Source organism: Chelonus insularis, unplaced genomic scaffold (genome assembly GCF_013357705.1).
Source record: "Chelonus insularis isolate UGA/USDA-ARS -01 unplaced genomic scaffold, ASM1335770v1 contig_533_pilon, whole genome shotgun sequence".
Taxonomy (NCBI): Eukaryota; Metazoa; Arthropoda; class Insecta; order Hymenoptera; family Braconidae; genus Chelonus; species Chelonus insularis.
In genome coordinates this window covers 41,161-63,359 of record NW_023276629.1, presented here as the reverse complement: position 1 = coordinate 63,359, position 22,199 = coordinate 41,161, and the positions used below count along the sequence as shown (strand labels likewise).

Genomic DNA, 22,199 nt, shown 5'->3' with positions numbered 1-22,199 from the left:
ATGTGCAGACTCATCTTAATCTGAGTAAAGAAGTTTTAACCTTTCTTATACCCAACGGTACGTGAGAGCTGTCTTACCGCAAATCGTATAAGCGCTTGCTCAGGTTGAGCATATCAATACATCTTTATTTTTGTAACTCAGTCTCCCTTAATGGTGAGAACTGTTAGCAAATTCTACCTCTAATGTAGGCGTCTGCTTTTTGTTAAATTAATATATTTCATTTCTATACCCGTATCAATGTCTCTTCCCGAAATTATAGAAAAGTCTAAGCCTTGATTCTCCACAAGCTCTGTGTCCTCTTTTCCATGATCAAGATAGTAGTCTTCCTCGCTCTCTCCCGGCAACGCTTATGGATCGGATAGGGCCATTATTTGCGCCTTCAACACCTCTACCCCATTAGATAAACTTTCAATGAAATTCTCATTTCCTCTTTTCGGTTTGCCCATTTTTATTTCAACAGATTGTTTAAATAATAAAACTAATTTTTCAATCACTAAAAATTTACGTTGCTTACTCTAGCGCACGAAAAAGAGATATGAGGTCTTGTGGGTATAGTTTTTTTTTTTTATCAAGGGTGTAGAGAGAGCAAGCCCTCTACTAGTGACCCTACAGACACTGGCCCCCGGGGTTACATAGATGTTTTTGTCCTTTAAGATATGTCGCGCAGCAACGGGGGCAGATTAGACTATAATCCGTCGTGCCCCACTTTCGTACTGCCCTGTATGGCAGTCGGAATGGTGGTACGTTGAACACGCCGAGCGCGAGACGCGTTAGCGACCGCCGACCAAAGCGGAGAAAGTTGGTACTACGGGAGGCCAAATTCCAAGCCCTGTGCCTGGGGCTGCAAAGTCAAAATATGACATGTAGGCCTAGGTACAACTGGCCAATTGAGGTCGGACTCGTAGTGGTATGTTGTAAGGCCTCGGGCTTGTTACGTGTATCCCTGTGCCTGTTTTAAGATGCAGGTATATGCGTCCCGGAAAATGCCATCGCTAAGAAAGTAGTGTGTTATAATTTCCCAGAGTTATGCCCTAAGAAGTGAGGTACTCAATTTCCGTCCTTCGGACGGGGGAAGCATGGATTTTGACCCTACAGACATGAGAGACCACTCTGGGACAACCATCAGGTATTACTTCAGAGTGGCGACCACCTTTGTCCTTTCTCGGACTCCTACATTGACCGCAGACATTTCCCTACGTCCCCCATCCTCTTTTGCAAGAGATTAGGGATTCAGGATACCATGCTTCCCATGCTAACGCGTCTCGCGCTCGGCGTGTTCAACGTACCACCATTCCGACTGCCATACAGGGCAGTACGAAAGTGGGGCACGACGGATTATAGTCTAATCTGCCCCCGTTGCTGCGCGACATATCTTAAAGGACAAAAACATCTATGTAACCCCGGGGGCCAGTGTCTGTAGGGTCACTAGTAGAGGGCTTGCTCTCTCTACACCCTTGATAAAAAAAAAAAACTATACCCACAAGACCTCATATCTCTTTTTCGTGCGCTAGAGTAAGCAACGTAAATTTTTAGTGATTGAAAAATTAGTTTTATTATTTAAACAATCTGTTGAAATAAAAATGGGCAAACCGAAAAGAGGAAATGAGAATTTCATTGAAAGTTTATCTAATGGGGTAGAGGTGTTGAAGGCGCAAATAATGGCCCTATCCGATCCATAAGCGTTGCCGGGAGAATCCAGCTCGGGAGAGAGCGACATATCTTAAGAGCAGAGACATTAATGCAACCCCGGGGCCTTAGGGATTCAGGATCTGCTTCTTCCTTCTTTCCGGAACAGATATTTGCATCAATCTGTACCGTCCTCTCTTATTCGTCGTCGACGCTTCTCCTCTTCGCGCCGTTTCATCAACGCCACTGCAAACTTAACGCCAGCTTCCTAATTTTTCGGGGATCTCAACATTACCTTTTTTATATTATCTGGTGAGATATCCACCTTCCCAGTATCTTCTTCCAGCTGGGCCATATACTCCGCTACTGTTGGGCATCCAAAGGCCGCGTGCTCGGCGTTATCAACTTCATACCCACAGAGGCTGCAGCTGGGATCTCTCTTTATCTTCATCCTCTGTAGGTAATCGTTAAACCCTCTATGATTCGTCAATAATTGGGCGAAGTGGTACTCAACCTGCCCATGTCCTCTTTCCATTCACTCTATAATATTCGGAATAAGCCGGGCCGTCCATTTGCCACCCGCTTTCTTCGCATCCCACCGTTTCTGTCACTCTCTCAACAAGTTATTCCAGGCTGCTTTTGCCTGCTTTATCGATGGTCTTCCTATCTTCACAATCCTTTACATAGACCTCCATCCTTTCTTTTCTCGCTAGGTCGATTGGGAACATACCAGCAATGATCAACGATGCCGCTGTAGAAATTGTACGATATCCGGAGATAACTCGCAGCGCCACAGTACGCTGCACTGCCAGGAGTTTCTCCGCATGTCTTCCTGTCTAGTAGAGACCCCCTAACTTCCACTCCATACAACAGCTGGGATTGTACCGCAGTACTCATCACCTCCTTTTGAATTGCCGTGCACCTCCAATGTTCGGCATCAGTCTCGCTAAAGCAGTAGCCGCATTCTTTGCTTTGTCAGCGGTTTTTTCTGCGTGACTTATGAACCCTAGCGTACTATCGAAATGAACTGCGAGATGCCTGAGGCTTTTCGTCCATTCAACTTTGTGCCCTCCCACAAATACATCTGGTGGTATTCGCACCTGCTGGTTGGTGAGCAACATTGCCTCCGTCTTGTGTGCCGCTAAGGTCAGACCATTCTTCGCTATCCAGGCACTCACCGCCTCCAGTCCTCCTTGAACTCTCCATTGTAAGTCCTGAGTTCCTTCGCAGTATGCAACTAGGACTACGTCATCAACAAAGCCCACTAACTTCACTTGATCAGGTAAAATAAGATTAAGAAGCCCATCATACATGGCGTTCCTCAAGAAGGGACCTAACACCGAACCTTGCGGCACTCCAGCAGTCACCTGATACTCCATCACTCCGTTCTTCGTGTTGTAGAGCAGTATCCTGTCCGACAAATAACTGCTATTTATTCTCATCAGATTTTCAGGTACGTTCCTCTTCTTCAAGTCTAAGAATTCAACGCTCCAGAAGTTTACTAGCGATGTCTAACAAGCATAATGGCCTATATGACGACTGGTTCTCCAAATCTTCGTCCTTTTTCCTTAGCAAAACTAACTTTTGCCTCTTACAAACCGCCAGGAAAATTCCAGCCTCCAGACACCCATTGTAGACCGTCAGCAGCAGTTCTGGGATTCCTTCACAATAACCTTCAACACCTCATTCGGAACGCCATCTGGGCTCGGTGTCTTCTTTGTTGGAAGTCCTACTGCTGTCGCATCCTCTAGGTCCTCCAACGACGTAGTGCTGGGCTGATCTTGGAGGGTGGCTTGGAAACAGAGTTTTCACAATATTACCTTTACGCTTAGGATCCAGCAATCCTGAGATTGCTTTTGGAGGCCCTAACTTCTTCATGACTAACTTATACGGATTTCCCCAAGGGTTCCGTTCCAACTCTTTAAAGAAGGCTAACCAGCACTCCCTTTTTGCTCTCCAAATAGCCATTTTTAGCTCTTTCCGTGTTCTCCGATATTCCTCTTCTGGGGCGTCCACTTCCTTGCACTTCCGACGCCGCTAGAATCCTCTTCTTGCTGTCAAACAATTCCTCCTCTTCTCGGCTATTTCATCCGACCACCAATAGACCGATTTCTTGTTTCCTGGTCCAGCTCTCTTCTTTGGCATATATCTATTATAGGCTGCCTCTAGAAATTTATTGAGGTACTGTGTATCGTATGCCAAGAGGTGCCCTCGCTGCGTCCTAGCATTCTCTCACTCTTTCTCGACAAAGGACTTATTCAGCCTTTTGACGGTCCATCCCTTCTGCTCAAGTCGATCTCTCCCATGTTTTGCTCTTGATTCCAGATCCTCTCTAATGTCAAACGTTATATATTGGTGGTCATTGAGAGTCATATCTTCCAACACCCTCCCATTGGACGCTTTAGCCGCCAAGCACTCCGACACCATGATGATATCTACTATGGAGCCAGTGCCTGCTCGTCTGAAGGTAAAAGTTGACCCCCGGTTAAGGATAACCAGATCTCTTCTTAGAGCTAACTCCGTGACTGTTGCTCCTCTTCTATCAGTTTGCTTGGAGCTCCAGGCGCTGGACTTACCATTTAGATCTCCAGCCACCACTCTGCCTCCCCTTTCTTTCTCCAAAAACCTTTCCAGGATCGCGATTTGGCTGTAAAACGTAACCCTAGGTGAGTTCAGCGAGAGATGGCAACCGATGATCATAACACCATCCACCTCCACCCCGACGAAGTTATCTTCTCCTTCGATGGCTCTTCCGACCCGGAGATTCCGGTTCAAGATAGCTATTGCCACCTTGCCTGTACGATCTTCGAACCAAGAGCACTATTCCCACTTCCTGTATTGCTCACAAATTATTGCGATATCGATTCCTTTTTTCACCACTGATTGTTGTAAGAGGTCTAGACACGTAGTACAGTTTCTTAATGGCGTTTAAATTCTACTAGAGAATTCTTTAGTTTCTACTAATCAGCAATAAATTTCTCTAGTTACTAATAAGTTGTAATATACAAAAATATTATTTTTTCATACGTAATTATTGCAGTGTAAAGATTGACTTTAAAAAATATAATTTTTTCCCGATACATAAGGGTAATATCATTAAATTACTATATTCAAGTAATACAGTGATGAAAATATATCAAATATCAATACCATTTTACTGAAGTATACTTATAAATATACTTAATAAAACCGTAAAATTTACTGAGGAATTTCGGAGAATTTATTTTGTAAAAAATTCTTTACTCCTATACCTGTTTTTACTTTTTGTTGTTCTCTTTGGATACTTTAATGCTCAGTCTGAGTTAAATCGTTAAATTATTTACACCAGAACAAAAAACTGTTTCGAAATACGAAGTGTATCTTTCTTTTCTTTGTAATACATATTTCAACTTAAAGCGCGTTTCTCTATTGAACCTACACGGAGAAAAATGCGAAATAAAAATTATAGTCCAGCACTATAAACTGGACGCATTATGTCAGTTTAGTGATTTTATTATTATAAAATTACAGCTGAAATATAAAAAAAAATTTGTAAATAATGTTAATAAAATAATTTTTATATTCAAATTAAATAAAAATTAGAGGTCAGGTTGGTAAAATTTACCGTGCCATCACAATAATTTTTTCATCATACCCCCGTTAAAAGTTCGGATTCTAGCCGCTTCTTTAGGACGCAAAATGGCGGAATCTCGCCCGACCTAATCACTACAATTTTTTTTCTACAATATTCCTGCCCTTGGTGTTTGACTGCATTTTTTTTCCTTTCCAGTAGTATTAACTCTGTCACTAACAGGAGAGTAGCGCTGATGTAGATGTTTAATCTGAACTTCGCTCCCTATACAAATTTTTCAAACAGCCGATATGAGAAATAAATATTCATTTGTAACTAATCCTATACTTGTAAATGATTGTATTGAAAAAAATGAATTTTCTCATCTGCCACAAAAAGTCATAAAAATTTTACTGTACACATTTTAAGTCAACACTGAAGAGTGAATACCAGGGAAATTCGTAAAACCAATTTTGAATATAGCCAAAACAGATGGTTTATTGATAACTATTTATTACGCTTAAAACTTCTTTTGTCTGATTCTAAGATACTGTGACTTATTTATCAAACATCAACCAGTCAGGAAGAACTTTTAGAAGAGTGCACATCGAAAATAGTGAAATTGCTAAAGAACATCATTAAGATGTTTTTACCTTCAATTTTATCCAGTTCCGAAGAAGAAAAAGAAGTAGATTTTCATCTGGAAGCGCAAAAAATCTACAAAAAATTATTGCCAAAAAAATCAGCCGACAAATATTCAACATGCTATAATGATTTTATGGAATTGAAAAATAAGAAAAAAGCATCTTCGATTGATGAAAATGTCATGTTGGTGACTTCCAAAAAAGCTAGGAAAAAGAAAAAATTAATCTCTGGAAATGTCGTGGAAGCTAGTTCCTATAGATGAAGCTCTAGAACCTATAAAAAACATCATAGATTGTAATCAAGAGAAGTATGGATTCACCTTCGATCAGTTTAAAGCTTATATTGAGCTCGCTCAAGGTAAAAAAGCAGCTGATATCCCTTGTTTAACTGCAGACAAACTCTCACTAGCCACCATCACGAGGGAGCTATATCGCTCATTGGCGGTTCGCGGCATGAAATATAGATTCTCCAAAATCATTAATAGCCTCGATCCAGACAAAGCAACCTCTGATATTGCCAGCACAGCATCAAACCTTTCTAGCTCCAGTGTTGGCAACTTGAATGACTTAGACTTTCTTGTAAACGATAACTTGTGAGATTATTGTTACTTCGTAGCTGATGAAAATGATGTGTTTGCAACAGACTAGCAATCTTAGAATTGTATTCTGGAACTCCAGGAGTCTTCTACAACGTTATCCAGAAATTCACTCATTAGTTAAAAACCTTGACATTTTAGTTTGTGTTGAAACTTGGCTCTCATCTGCTGACATCTGTCTTTCTGGCTTCCTGGCTGTTAGACATGACAGAGTTCATTCCAGAGGTGGGGGCATCATCTTCCTTGTTTGCAAAACTCTAGCTTTCACTAGTCTCAGTAAAATTGCTCGGCAAAACTCCTTTCTCAGTGACGACTTCAGCTACATGGAATTCAACGCTGCTTTATACTCAAAAAAAAATATAAAGTCTTCTCCTGGTCCTGATGGGATTGATTTTGAAATTCTCACAAAACTGCCAATCAAATTCCATCTTCTTCTTCTTGATATCTTCAATGATATGTATCGTACAAACACATATTCTTCTAGCTGGAAAGTCTCATACATACACTGTATCAAGAAATCTGATGGAGCTAATCTCCGACCCATATCTCTCACCTCGTGCCTCTGCGAATTATTTGAATCAATTGTCCAGTTAAGACTTCTGTGGTGATCTAAAAGTAATCACTGTATTCCTCCTTCACAACATGGATTTCGCAGAGGCAAATCATGCATAGACAATCTGACTAATCTTACACTGACCATCGATGAGGCGTTTGCTGAAAAAAAAGATGTCTTGGCGGTTTTCCTAGATGTAAAGGGTGCTTTCGACAACGTCAACGTAGATCTACTACTTTCCAAACTCGCTTCTATTGGCTGTCCGAGAAACCTGCACCTCTTCATCAAATTCATCTCTTACGATCGCCTCGTATACACCGCTAACAACTATCACTTCCCCCGCGCTGTTCACAAAGGTGTGCCACAAGGAGGTGTGCTCAGCCCCCTTCCCTATTTACTATATGTTTCTGATATTGTAAATAATCTCCCCAGAAGGGTTTGTATTTCTCAGTTTGCCGATGATATTGCTTTGTATACAAAATGTTCGTCGACAAACCGAGGCTGTAAAATCTTAGAAAAATCAGTTAAAATGATTGCTAACAATCTTTGTCACCTTGGCCTAGATCTCACGCCCAACAAATCGTTTTTAGTTGATTTTAATAATAAAAAAATCCGTCCTGGTTCTCTAGGCATTAATATTGGTAACTTTTTCATTCGGTCATCTGAACCTGCTCGCTTCTTGGGGATTATCTTTGACTATCAATTACTGTTTACCTTTCAAGTTGACAATGTGCGCAAAAAATGCTTCAAATCTCTAAATATTATTAAATTCTTGTGCGGGACGTAGTGGGGATCTGACCCTGACACTCTCATTATATTATATAAAAGTTTCGTTCGCTCTATTATTGATTATGCTATTTTCTTGTATTTTCTCAAACGCAAAACTGTTGTCACCAAATTAGAGTGCATACAATACGCAGCTATTAGAGCGGCTCTTAGATGTCGCTCCAGTACTCCAACTAATATTTTAATTGCAGAATCAAAACTACCTCTGATAAGAGACAGAGCTAGGTTCCTCTGCGACTGCTCTCTTGTGAAGGTTCTCTTTAGCAACAATCTTCCAGTGTACAAAAGCATTTTCAAGCACTCAAACTTTTTGAAAAAGAAAAACGAACGCTCTCGTAAAAACAAAAGAACTATCAGTCACAGTATTGCTTCAATAAGAAGATAGTGTCTTAGAGTGACTTCAGCATATACTTATACGGCTTTGAATCAACGCTCACGTCAATTCCTTTCAATCTGTCTCTTGGCAAAAAGTTACAAGACTCCAACGAGCCTAACTATCTGTTTGATTAATTTCTCGCCCAACAGAACGCTCTCTTCATATTTACTGATGGCAGTAAGAGTTCTGACTCTCTGGTTACCAGTTACGCCTGTATATGCCCTGAAATTAACATTTCCATCTTCTCTAATCTTGACAAAACTGCTTCTATATTCACTGCTGAATGCGCTGGACTCCTCGAGGCTATATAAATAGCCCTTAACTATCCCCTAAACAACTTCCTTGTCTTCACAGATTCTCTAAGTGCCCTCAAGAGCCTACAGTCCGCCTCTGTTAACATTAAAACCATCCTTCTAATTCAGAAAATATATCATGAAATCTCGACCAGGAACTCCAACTCCATACGCAGAGACCAGCACAGAAAAACTTACAACTTTCCTGTGATCCTCTACTCATCAGTCACTTCATCAGTGAACTCTCTAAGTGAAATTTCAGTGAACTCAATATTGTACAGACAATTCAAAGACTCTTATTGTTATTTTTCTGTTACTGTTATTTTTGTGTTTAATGAATCGCTAATTGTTACTGTTAAATAGTGTGAGCCAACCCATTTACACCGTTTAAAAGTTCCAACTTTTCTAGCATCTAAACATCCTAAAAAATACAGTACACAAAATCCCGACTTCTCACTCAGCCGACTCAAAGTCAGAACAAATTCTATTGTTGATAATAAACTCATCAGTGAGAATTGAGGGTGTTATTGGTGACTTGATGGACCAGGTGAGGAATCTCAGGCAACTCAACAAACTCCAACTCTATCAACCTCTCAGCAGTGAGGTGAGGTAGTGAAGTGCCATTTCTGCAGCCAACTCTAGATCACAACCATCAAGTTAACCAGGTAACTCATCAACATAGTCAACTCATCGCAGTTAATTCTCATCAAGTTTCAGTCAACTCTTCAAGTGGTGGTGTGATCACATAACATCTAGGCAAATCAACGATGAAGGGTGATGAATCATGCAATTCTACAGGTGCTAACAGGAGTAAAGAATGCTTCTCTGGTGACTCGACGGAAGGGATGACTTCAGAACATGAGGTTTCGGTCTCAGGAGGGTTGAGGATCCTGGAAGAAGAGTCATTAGGTCTCGTTCGATCTCCTACAGCGAGAGAAGAGAGAAAGACTCAACTCAGCCAACTCTTAGACTACTTACATGATTCAACAATCACCGGGAATATCACAGACAAATCATCGATGCATGACAGACCCTCTTCAACACTCACGACAGCAGAAGAGCCAGGTATCAGCAATTCTTCAGTGCAATCAGTCAACTCAGCAGTCTTACTCGCCACAGCCGATTCGCTATTAATCTCAGATTACTCTCAGCTCTCAGTAAGACTCGTGATAGACTCAGAGTCTGAGCTGACTATCATTTCATCAAGCTTGGTAAAGACTCTGTCATCTCAACATACAACTCATCAGCCGACTCTCTCCAGACAATAACTCTTGACGAAATTAATGACAGGCAACTAATTCAAGAGATTAATCTGGAAGATACATTGTCGATGTTCCCCAAAAAGAGAAAACAAATAACTAGAAGTAACTTTTTGAAGAAAAAGTCGACCTACTCAACCTGCAGCACAACTCATTCGTCAGGAAGTAGCAGCTCACTTAATTGACCTACTATAAACTCATAAATACAGACTTTATAAAATCTATCAGATAACTCTCTTGGTTTTAGTTCCAAGTTACCAAGACAAGAAGTATATCAGGATCAGCTCTCTGATTTTTATTGGTTCACATGATTCATCATTAGAAGCTAAGTGTCTTACAATCACTTAATGATCAACTCACCTGAGATAAACTTGTTCAAAACGTTCATTGCGTCCAGAAGAATTATATTCCGCATAGAACTCAACGAACATCAGACATCTCACTTCTAATTATATTACGAATCGTTGATAAGATTCATAGTGGAAGTCCAGACATTTTCAGACGTCTCTCAAACAGCTCGTACTGCTGTTAGTGTCATTAAACTCAATTGATCCAGATACTCAGGAAATTCAGCAGCAACTCTCACCTGGATAGACTCACTATCTGGCTAGAACATCTATGCCACAATCAGAGGGTCAACAATTTATCAACCAACTCCAATCAGCGGGGAAATTATGTATCTGGCATAGGCAATCTTACAGATTTTGCTTCTCGAAGTATGATGCTCTCCCAATTTCGATAGCACGTATTGTGATGCAGATTCACAGTAATCATTGCAGACTACTCCAATCAGTTAATCCGTCAACTCGTGTGCAATTCAACAGCTCATCAGAAAAGCAACCCATGGGATTTTTTAAAACATGACAAACAGCTTAACCTTAGAATCATTGGGAGATGATCTATAGATTTCCCGACTGGAAAACTTGAGCAGAGTAACTCCAAGTTGTACAGAGGCAGGCAACTCCTCAGTCAGGCATTGCAGTCAACTTAATCTTACCCCCTGACGCCACAACAAAATCAGGGAAGACAAGCTTCTCAAATGCAGGCAGCTCATGAATCGTAGTTATGTCTAGATCAAGGTGATCAAGGCGACTCAACCACTAGTTTCACATTTTCTCAATCAGTGTCCTGTCTCAACTGACACTCAAGATAGGATTCCAGTGATTAGGCTACTCTTTGACAAACTTGGAACCATCAGTGATGCACGCAGCAACTCAACTAGTCATCTTTATCATTACTAATGCTCATGAAATAAGTTCATGTCGTGAAACTCTAGGCAACTCTGGACCTCATGCAGTAAGTGTATTGGAATTTTGGTGGTAATATTCCAGCTAGGTACAGATATACCACTGCATGGAAGTATTTGTGATGTGGCGAACAAGCACCGCAACTCATAAGTCACATGCCTCAACCGAAGATGACTTCGTCCCGACCATAGGCCGTCTGTGGTGTGGAAAACGCTGATTCACCCACCCATTAGTCTTGTGGAGGCAGGAGCCTCAGAATAACAACAGCAATAAACATGCATTTTCGTGCGCTTCTCGCTAAGTCAATGGAGTGTGAGATTGACATAGTTTTTTATCAGACTTATATGGTGCCACGTTCAGATGGTTCACTGAACGACGAAAACTCAGACAAACTCTTCAGCTAAAAAGGAACACAATGTATCAAGCCGCCAACTCTTCAGTCAGCTAACTCACCTCTCAGATGACTCATTTCTCAGATAACTCATCTCTTACAGATTAAAAGGAGCAAAAAAAAACGAAGAGAAAATTCAGACAACTCATATTCAACTTCGCCCAAGATTATCAGGGGTCTTGAATAAGTTGCTTCAGCTCATTTCTTCTGTCCTCGCCTGTGATACTTAAGAAAAATGCAGATAACTCAACTCAGAAAACTCACCCTCAAGTTGATTGTGGAACATACAGATATGGATGCTCAGTTTATAAAGATCTGAGTATCGTAGCAGATAACTCAACTTACATTCGATCGGAAAACTCATTTAACTCAGAAGACAACTCATCAAATCTACACAGCTAACTCGACGGTACCAACAGAGACACTCCATCTCCAATAAACAGACTTCAGATGATCGACAGACCACCACGATCATCAACAAAGACGTTGCTGATGGGGGGAGAATGTTCTGACTTGGTCAGGCATTCTACCGACGGCCTAACATTTTTCTCCCCACCGAATAATTAGATGAATCAAGGTCTCTCCTGCTGACTCATTTTCGCCAATTAGACAACTCTAATTAATTCCTAGGCGTATATATCCCAAATAATCAATTTTTTTAATATGTTATTGAAGAATTTGATTAAATTAACTACAATATTTGTAAAAATTACTCTCTAGTCAAATAAATTGTACTATAATTTATCGTAAACCTCGAGTCTCTATTGATGAGACATTTCTAGTAAATTTTGCTTGACTCGACGATCATCCGTATAAGTGAAAGAGTTTCTAGAAAAGTTTTCTAGAATTCTAGAAATATGGTCATGACTATTTTCTCCGTGTAGTGGTAAATTGGCTGAATATCTATCTGATACTCATTCTTGAGCGATTGAAATTTTTTCAAAATGACTTTTGATTGCATTGATTTCAAGTATAATAAAACTTTAATACCTCCATCAATATTTTTATTAAAATCGAAGAAAATTTATATAGACACGTCACACGATAAAATAAATTAAAACTTGCCCCGCAATAAGATGAGTTTTCTTCGGAAATCTTTTCTGTATAAGTCATCCACAAAAAACAGACATCTGAGGATGTCGGTAAAAAATGGCGCCAAGCCCACATTTAAATGATCATAGTAAGTCATCAGTAACACATGTATTTTAAAATGAAATATCTTTCTACATCTCCTTATAAGAATATATTTTTTAAGAAATTAAGCCAAAATTAATATTGAAGCCGTACAAATAGCAGTAATTTATCTACAGATTAATACATTAGCTTCTTGAAAGTTTTTCGTTCTTCATTGATCGATCTGTTACATTGTTTTTCTATTGTTTATGTATTACATAGATCTTCATCACGTGTTATCGTGAGGTTAACTAGGGATTTTTCTAAATGTGAAAAGACATTTGACACTTTGATTCAAATAAAGACATAAATATGTATAAAATTCGTTTATGTCTCTTTAATTTTATGTGAAAAAATTGAATTGAAAGAGTTTTACAATTAATAAAAAAGTGATTTAGTACAACTTTAAATTCTGAAGAGGTTGTTCTCTAGCGTCCAAATAAGAATTTAACGAAATTAAGACTATTTTTAATTTTTTTTTAATTCATATACACCTAATGTTGATAGCATTAGTTGGTCAAAATTTTCATATTGTAAAATCGTAGATAATTAAAATAGCTATGAAATGACTTTTTGATCACGTTTCTTCGTGTGGTACTAGATATTCTGGTGGTTTTCATCAGCCTTATAAGATCAAAATATAGACCTAGAATGTAGAAGATCATTATACATAAAATTCAGAATCGATCGGTGTTAGTAAAATTTATAAAACTAAAATAAGTGAAACCGTAAATAACAAAGCGAAGAGGATAGAATATAATTTGGGTACATAACTTTGGAATTAAATGATTTCCATTTTATTAATATAATTAATTAGTCCGATAATTGAAATAAATAAGTTTACTTTGCATAAATATCATACATAAAATAATTAAAGCCATTAATTATAAGAAAAGAAAAACACTTAATGAACTTGACTATGAAGAAACCGTAGAGTAATTTAAATTAGAACGCAAACATGAACAACAATCATTAACCATTGTTAAAAACAAGACGCAAACATTTATGAAATATTAAGTGACCACACGGAAAGAAGATTCTATAGACTATTTTGATAAAAATCTATAAAAAATGATGATTTCTGAAATGCTAGACATGGTCAGCATTCTATAAAAATTTATAAATTAACAATGCAAAACTTTTGAAAAACGTACCAGAAATTCTCTACTCCTATCCTCATTAAAATAAACCTTTTATTCAACATCATTTACTCTCAAAGAACAAATTAGTGAATATTCACTGTTTCTTCATGACATCTAATGATTTACACTAATTTATTTTCAGGAATTAGGATCTAACTTTTAGATCTTGAGTACATTCTTTTCCACAATAACAGTGAGTATAACCAAATAAGTTAATATATCCATATGACTTTTTCAATATTCATATGACTTATACATAATTATAATATTGTAAAATATATGAATGTCTTCATCTATGAATTGATTGACTAACGACAGTTTGTTAGTTGACGACAATTTCTTGACGATGAGATTGTTGATAGCAACGAGGGGAGAGCTTTTTTTTCTTCAGTTTAGGACTGAGACTAGCCGACTTTAGATGTCATATCATTGTTTCTGTATTTGAATCTGACATTTTAATAAACTATCTTATAAAATATTAGTTATCCTTATCCTTTTATTTCACAATATTATAATATATTACTTTAACAAACAATAGCGATAACATTAACAATTGATAAGTGATTGAATGGTAGTAGGGGACACTCCTTAATTTCTTTCTCTTAGAAAATTGATCTTTTCTGTATTGTTTTCTCCTAACTCCTAGATACATGGAAGCTCTAAATATAAGCATTTAAACTCTGATCCTAATTAACCGACAAAAAAACAATTCTCTGTTAAATTGTAATTTGTGCGAGAGCCAAAATAATTTCTACATAAAAATTTATAATTGTTTATCGCATGCAAAATAAAAATCCAAGAAATCGAAACCATAGCTCGCAGTTACCACTTTGGTATAATTATTTTTTATGAAATTTTCTTTCCGTGTATATTTCAAATGAGATATGAAATCTTTCGAGTCTAAGTTACTGCTAAAGTACTAATTAAAATTGAACATCTGATAAATTGGCATATCATAAAAATACGTTTATGTTATGATTAATTGAACGGCAGAATTAAAACACTGCTCATTACGAGACAGGTGAAAGATACACGAAGTTGTTAAAGCTTTAAAGGGTGGTTTACATCAATGAGGTGTAACACAGACACATGTATTTTTATATGAATACGTATATCTTCTTTGCCACGTTCATAGTAGATAGAAGTAATTAAATTCAGCAGAGTGGAGCATAGTGAAGACATAGACGAGGCGAAGCTTTAACCTGTCATATCCGATTCAAGAGATCGAGTAAGTATTGAGAAATTTTTGTAGCAAAAATGATGTCTAAATTATTTCAAGTGTACTATCAAAGTATAAATGAATAACTTTAAAAAGTATCATATTTAAATGAATATTCTACATATTGTATTAAATCAGTAGTATATAGATTTTTTAAGAAAATGCAGTTGATTTTAGTTGAAATGACATGAATAGAACTCATAGCAAATTCAAGTTCAACTTTTATAGATAATCAGTACATTAGTATAAGCAAGTTCTAAGACACATCTTCATGAATTGATTAAAATCAGGCGATAACAATCAAATACAATTTTCATCCGCTGAGAGAAAAAATTATTTTATACATTCAAATCTTTAGATTACGAAACAAATAAGAAATCTAAAGATTTTCATTGTCACGTAAATTTTAATTTAAAGAAAAGTAATAATAATCTAATGCAATAATGCAGTTATCAAGAAAATCGTTTATTCTATTGGTATTACTCAATCAAGGAAAAAGAATGCCTCAAATTAAGAATGTCAGCAGACTGGAAAAACAGTTGAAGATTGATCAAAAAATTTAAATATTTTACTACAAAATTTATTTTAATTTTTTATTAAATTCAATTTTGCGATGAGGTTACTAATTTCATTAATTAATATACATTCATTTATAGTACATTTCGATTTGTAATTTCGAAATAAAATAAATAATTTAATCCCTGTAAGAATTAGCTCACTACAGAATTAATACTACATTTTCTGGATACAAAGAATGTTTTACTTGATACACTGCATTTTTTCTTAATTGATAACAATCATACCAGTTTATATATATATATATTTTATGCTATTAAAAGTCACGTATGATTATTATTTTTAATAAATTGAAATAAACATGTATTTGATCGTGATCTTTCCATGTAGTTTCAGAGTCTACTTGTGATTAAATTGAATAGTTGTACCACAAAAATAAAAAAAAATACCATATTATAATTTATTCTTTTTTAGATAAAATTATTTCTATTGATCTGCTTCCAATTATACTTTTTTTATTTTAAAAAAGTTATAAAATTTATTGGATAAAATTACAGCTATTTTTTCTCTCAATAGGAATCGGAAGGAGTGTAGGAGTAATAATTCATTATGGGGACAGAATATCTCGTCTCTTGAATCAGAGCAATTACACGTTTCTGGCTGGATGATTTTTGTTTAGCCGTGGAAGCGACTTACTCAGTAGCTTTGGCAAAAGGCATTCCAATGAAGGTAGGACTCAGGGTCTCGGTGTACATCTCCATTCCAGTTCCACGAAGATAGTCATTCTGCCAAGCCTGTATATCGGATGACTGATTCCAATCAATCAACCATGTCTCAACAACACGCGCGCTTAATATACATGTACAAGTGTGTGTCTTTATCCATAAGAATTTGATATTGAATTTATATCACCAATATTTTATTTTTATTCACCGATTGGTTGCTTAAAAATAAAACAATTTAGAAAATAAAACAACGTGTGACATAATTTATCGAGTTCCGTAATCTCTATTCTGTAAATTTTAGGCATTTAAAGTATAATTTTTAACCGACTTTACTCTGTTCACACATGCACAGATTAACATAATATTATTGTTGAATAATAATTTTACTGACCGTCTTGAAAGATCGCATAGCAAATAAGTTGGCCATCATTGTACTGAATCCTGGCGCCAAACATGATTGAGCAATAAAACCCAACTTAAGTTCCGCTAAGCAGATCACGTCGTCACCTTGTTTCCAGTCCCATGATGGAATATTTAAGAGATAGGCCTGATGAAAATCAAATCATAAATTAAATTAGACGTTCGTTAAAAAATTAATCTCAATTATAATTACTTTGAGCTTAATTATTTTTTTATGGAAAGAGTATTTTGGTATATTGTAGAATAAAAACTACATTAAAATTATTGTGCTTATACGATTAATCTTAATTTTTGTGTAATATCCAATATATGGTATTCTTGGCCCATTAATACCATACTTCTTGAAATAAACTATCTCATAAGATAGCCGAGAGACTATCCAAATAGTTAATTAACGGTATCCCAAAAAAGAAGTTTGAAACAATACTTCTTGCATCTATCTTAAATATTGTCTTTCTAGTATTGTTCAGAAATAGAACTTCTATACCAGTCCCTCTTCTCTGGTTAATATTATAACTCTAAAATCAGAGATCATAGCTATCCAGTATTGCTTTAACAGCGATTCGTTTGTAACAATATTTCAGATGGTTCCTACAAAAATTTTTTAGCCAGTGCACAACTCGAGCATCATTAACATGGTCACCAATGCCGGTCTAGTTATAAAATATAATTGGAATTATATTTTAACACAGAGCTAAGAGTACCATATATGAAAAAAATTTATTAATTTATCTTTGAACAAAAAAGTGTGAGTTTTTCTGAATTACAAGTCGTATAAAATTACATAGGGAATTTCGATTTTTAGAAGTGTGCTATCTCAATGCATTAATAGCGTTCTGAGTAAAACTTTGGATTGGGATCCGAAAAGGCTGCTCCTGATAAAGGTCTTATACAGATATGGACTACTAGATTAGGTCAGAATAGATGTGGTTACGGTTATTTGTGTGTGGATGAGACTCGATTAATTTAATACGGCTAAGATTGATGAGCTCTTCACGATACCGATAAAAACGGTCTAAAATAATTATAATTCATATATTATTGTGGATGATATGTATATTAAGTTCAAAAATAATGACAATGTTAATCAAATGGGTGACATCATATTAAAACACTTTAGAATGTAAGGTGCGCAATTCAGATGAGCTTTCTCTTTGAGTACTCCAATATGAATGATTTTTTCTAGACCTGACCTGGAATTTGTCAATACATTTTTTCCGGGTACGGTCTGATTAGCTTTACAGTAGTCCTTTTCAAAAACTACTCTTAGAAGGACCCGCACTGTAAATCTTAGTTTTCCGAAATGCCTTAGTTTAATGCGGATAAGTGTGTTAAATATGACGTCACCCATTTGATTAACATTTGAGTCACTTTTTACACACTTAAAAATGCGTTAAAAGTGACTACAATGTTAATCAAATGGGTGACGTCATATTTAACACACTTATCCGCATTAAAATAATGCATTTTGGAAAACTAAGATTTACAGTGCGTCACTTCCTACACACGCATAAACGCATAAAAAGTAATTATAATGTAACTCAAATGAGTATACTATGCGAAGAGAATTTTTCACTAAATATAAATGCAAAAATGACAAGCCCACATTGTTGAAATTTATAAGTAAAAATATTTCTATTCGATGGTAAATTTTGAGTTCTTATAAGTAAACTTGAGACTTAAAAGGTGTCTTAGTGAAAGAATTACTTAAGATAACTCGAAAGTTACTTACAACAACCCAAAATTCACTGTTGAACAGAAATATTTTTACTTCTAAATTTCGAAACGTGGGCTTGTCATTTTCGCACTTACATTTAGTGAAAAAATTATCTGCGTGTACAAATTCATGTGAATAAAGATCATGCACATTTAATGTATTTAATGTTACATTCCTTATGTGAGCTATTGCATTTTGTAGTCACTTCTTACGCATTTTAAGATGTGTTAAATGCTATAATTTGTTGATGGAAATTTAATATTGAACGCACTTCATGCGAATTATTTAAACACACTCTGAAAATCTTAAATTCGCAGTGTAATATCATATTTACTTGCTTTTAATGACTTAAAAAAATATACTTAGATTTAGAATATAGATGAAATAAATATATGAATTTTTTACTAAAGGTTCAACATAATCTCGATCAATTATAATAATACTCATTATTGCATAAAATTCACAACAAAACAATATATAAGTATCACTAAGTTATAGTTATAACTGTAGAGATAAGAGAATTTTGACTTAATATAATAACTGTCAAATCAAATGGTACTGATGATGGTCTACAAATTCTCTTTCCATATCTAAATGTATTTATTTTTTATTCCCCTAATTTTATTTAATACCATTCTTAATCATAATGACCGAAAATGATGACAACAAACACTAAAATTTTATAAAAGCCTTTGGAATTAAATTTTGATGAGTTTTAAGTCTTTTTAAATTTGATATCAATTATAATTGAATATAAAATTTGTAGCAATTCCCCACACTTTCTTTATTGTTTAAAATGACTTAAAAATTTCCCATAGGCTTTGATAAAATTCATTTTAAGGATGTGATATATTTACAATGGTATTCTCGAAAAAAATATCATTTTTAACGGAGTACTATACTAAGTATACCTTATTGTGGTACTGCATCAATTGAATAATAACACGAATATCGTCCGAATAATTTTTTATGGAGATTACTCTCATAATATTGGCAGCATCTTCAGCATCCGGATCTTGACAGTATTTATTAGCAAGGACCAAACATGCGTCTGCTTCATGTACCTAGAATTTTCGTTTTGTATAATTTTATGTTGCTTTTGATTTCAATTACCTGTACGACCCATATATGAATTTATTGGTTTATCAGAATAAAAATAATTAATCGCTAATTAAACTCGATGAATCGATTTAAAATATTATTATGTTTTAAGGGAAAAAAGAAAAGAGTATAATTTTGTCGTCATATTTATTACAAGTTTTCTTATGACAAAAATTAAAGTAACGTGTTCTAATAAAAATTAGACTGACACAATTTTTGTTCGTAATATGCTAAGCACTGTTTACCCCAACTATGATGAAACCTAACAAAGGTCGAAAGCAGTACTTGTGGTAAATTGCCAAAGGCTAAATAACCTTTGTATTCTCTACATAATATATATATATATATATATATATATATATATATATATATATATATATATAGTTATGTATGTAAATTTGGTATAGAAGTAAACATGTAAGATATGAATATGTATGCATTATGTAAAAATCTAATACTACGCTTTGCAACTGCTAACATACTACCAAGTACGTAATTGAAACGCGAAGCACTATCACATTCGAGCATGCCAACTAGACTAGACTACTAGAAGAGTGAAAAATAGACGAAAAAATTAACATTAGGTGTTACTCAATATTATTATATATTTATACATTAAGAAAATAAAAGCCTCAAAATTTGCTCTTGCTCTATCTAGAGTATGAGTAAAAGTTACTCCACAGTGATAAACTTAGAGGGGCAATAATCTGAAGAAGAATATACAAAAGAGTATTTTTTTATTTTCATTTCATCTCAAATCATTTACAATAATGGAGTAATTTTTAACCAAAAATTATTTTCCGTGTAAAAAAGAATGAGTATAGGAGATGAAGTAAGATAAATGTTTCTACAAACATGGAATTGCATTTTTCTATTTCATTACATCACTGTTGCCATCCTTTTAAATAACGTTCGATGAAAAATAAGAAAGAAAAAGAGAAAAAATAGTTACGAGCACTTACCCACTTAGTTTCACAGCAGGTAGTATGGATCTATCATTTCTATCAGACAGAGTAGAAGTGTTCTTACGACTACTCTGATGTTATAAATCTCTTAAAGATTCGCTTTTAAATTTAAAGAAAAGAAATGATTTACTAGTAACTACGAACTAGTGAGCTAGTATTTTTATAAACCGAAAATTGTAACAAGATAAATGTAATAATTTAACGATTTTTCGTTAAAAAAAATATCAATTATTTCATAAATGTGTCTCAAAACAGACAACAAACTGTAAGTTTGGACGATGGTATGAGAAAAAATAGTATGTTGGCCATGGGAGCAAAGTCAGATATCCTTACCTGGGTATTTGCCACCTTCTTCCTCAGCTCAAGATGTAATTTTACATCCAGATCAGAATATTATACTTTGCTTCCTTGGTTAGCAATGTACTATCTTCATTAAAAATAAATTTTCAATAAATACCAAATATTTCTCTTGTTTTTCTTTTAAATTCATATCTTCTGAAAGTAATTGTAAAATTTCACGTTTTTATGTTTAAATATTTCGCATGGAAAATAAATATATGTTAAAAATATATTTTCAACCAAAAGTTATATTTCTACCCCTATACTTTATCAAACATATTCATGATCAATTTATTTTTATATCTAAGTAATAGTATTAAAAAATTTAATGTAACGCCCAAAAAACATATATTTTGAAATTATACTTTTTTTACGGGATTCATTACAAATCTAAAACTCATATCAAGATGAGTCATGTTTTTTTGGTTAAACAAATTCTCTTATTTATTTTATTTATTTTACGTTTCACTTACTTTATTTTGTTGAAAGCATAACTTGATAATTCTACTTGCAGTAATATTTTAAGCTGAAGCACATTAAAATTCTATAAATAAAAATTAAATGAAATACCATTTTTTTAAGTATAAAAATTACAATAAAACTTCACTTGTATATAATTAATAGTTATTTGCAGATAAATCTGCTATAAATGAATTTGATAATAATCTTTCTAAAAACATGTGAAAATTTCAATTAATTTCCAGGAGATACTTGGTATATACTTTTTACTGTCTACAATGTTTCATTTCATTTATAAATATAAAAGGCTCATTTTTAACTAATAAATTGGAAATAATAACTTGATTTCAGACTATTAATGATTAAATGTTTACACAATTTTATCTTCTAAATTTTAAATAATTATGCAAAAATTATATTAGACGATTTGAGAGACAAGCATAAAAATTCACAATAATGAATAATTATACTAATAATACTTAAATTATTTAGATGATAGCTAATGATTCAATAAGAATTTATCTCTTATATATGATACTGTAGGGTAAATAGTAATAAGAAAATAGAAACATTAATACTAAAACTACAAATGACAATCATACTTTGAGTTTATAAGTTTGGAGATTTTTCTCATACAGATTAACTATACAAGGTGATTCTTGCACAGCGAGTACATCAGCATGTTGTAAAAATAAAATAGAATACAAAATTCGTTTACAGAAACTTCATTGGACAAATATTATCTTAATTATGAAGACATATTCTTTTATTTTCATTCAAATAAATAGATTAATTCAATAAGATGACAATTATAGTACCTAATATGAATTTGGAAGAAATCGAGTTATATTATGGACATTAAACAAAAAAATTTTGATACGATAAATAAAAATTATTTATAAACAAATAAATTCTAAAAACGATTGATAAAAAGGTCAGAATGTAGTTAAATAGAACATTTCGTATCAATCAAGAGAGTTAAATAGGGTGTTTCTTTCACGAGAAAAATTTTGGCCCGAACTGAAAAAATTTTTTCCAGTAAAATATTGGCGATTTCAGCTTCATTCACGAGATATTTATTCAGCGAAATAATTGATTTTTA

The 22,199-nt window shown here is 34.6% G+C and overlaps 1 protein-coding gene across 1 annotated transcript in view; it reads right to left on the bottom strand.

The window, feature by feature from the left end:
• LOC118070154 (calcium-activated potassium channel slowpoke-like) overlaps positions 1-22,199 on the bottom strand; it is a 104,488-nt gene that overhangs the window by 51,346 nt on the left and 30,943 nt on the right. Inside the window, exons 7-9 of the mRNA XM_035088586.1 lie at positions 19,145-19,297; positions 16,488-16,643; positions 16,068-16,165 (exon numbers count right to left, since the gene is read on the bottom strand). Of these exons, the coding sequence (XP_034944477.1) occupies positions 16,068-16,165; positions 16,488-16,643; positions 19,145-19,297 (407 nt within the window). The remainder of the gene's footprint in view (positions 1-16,067; positions 16,166-16,487; positions 16,644-19,144; positions 19,298-22,199) is intronic.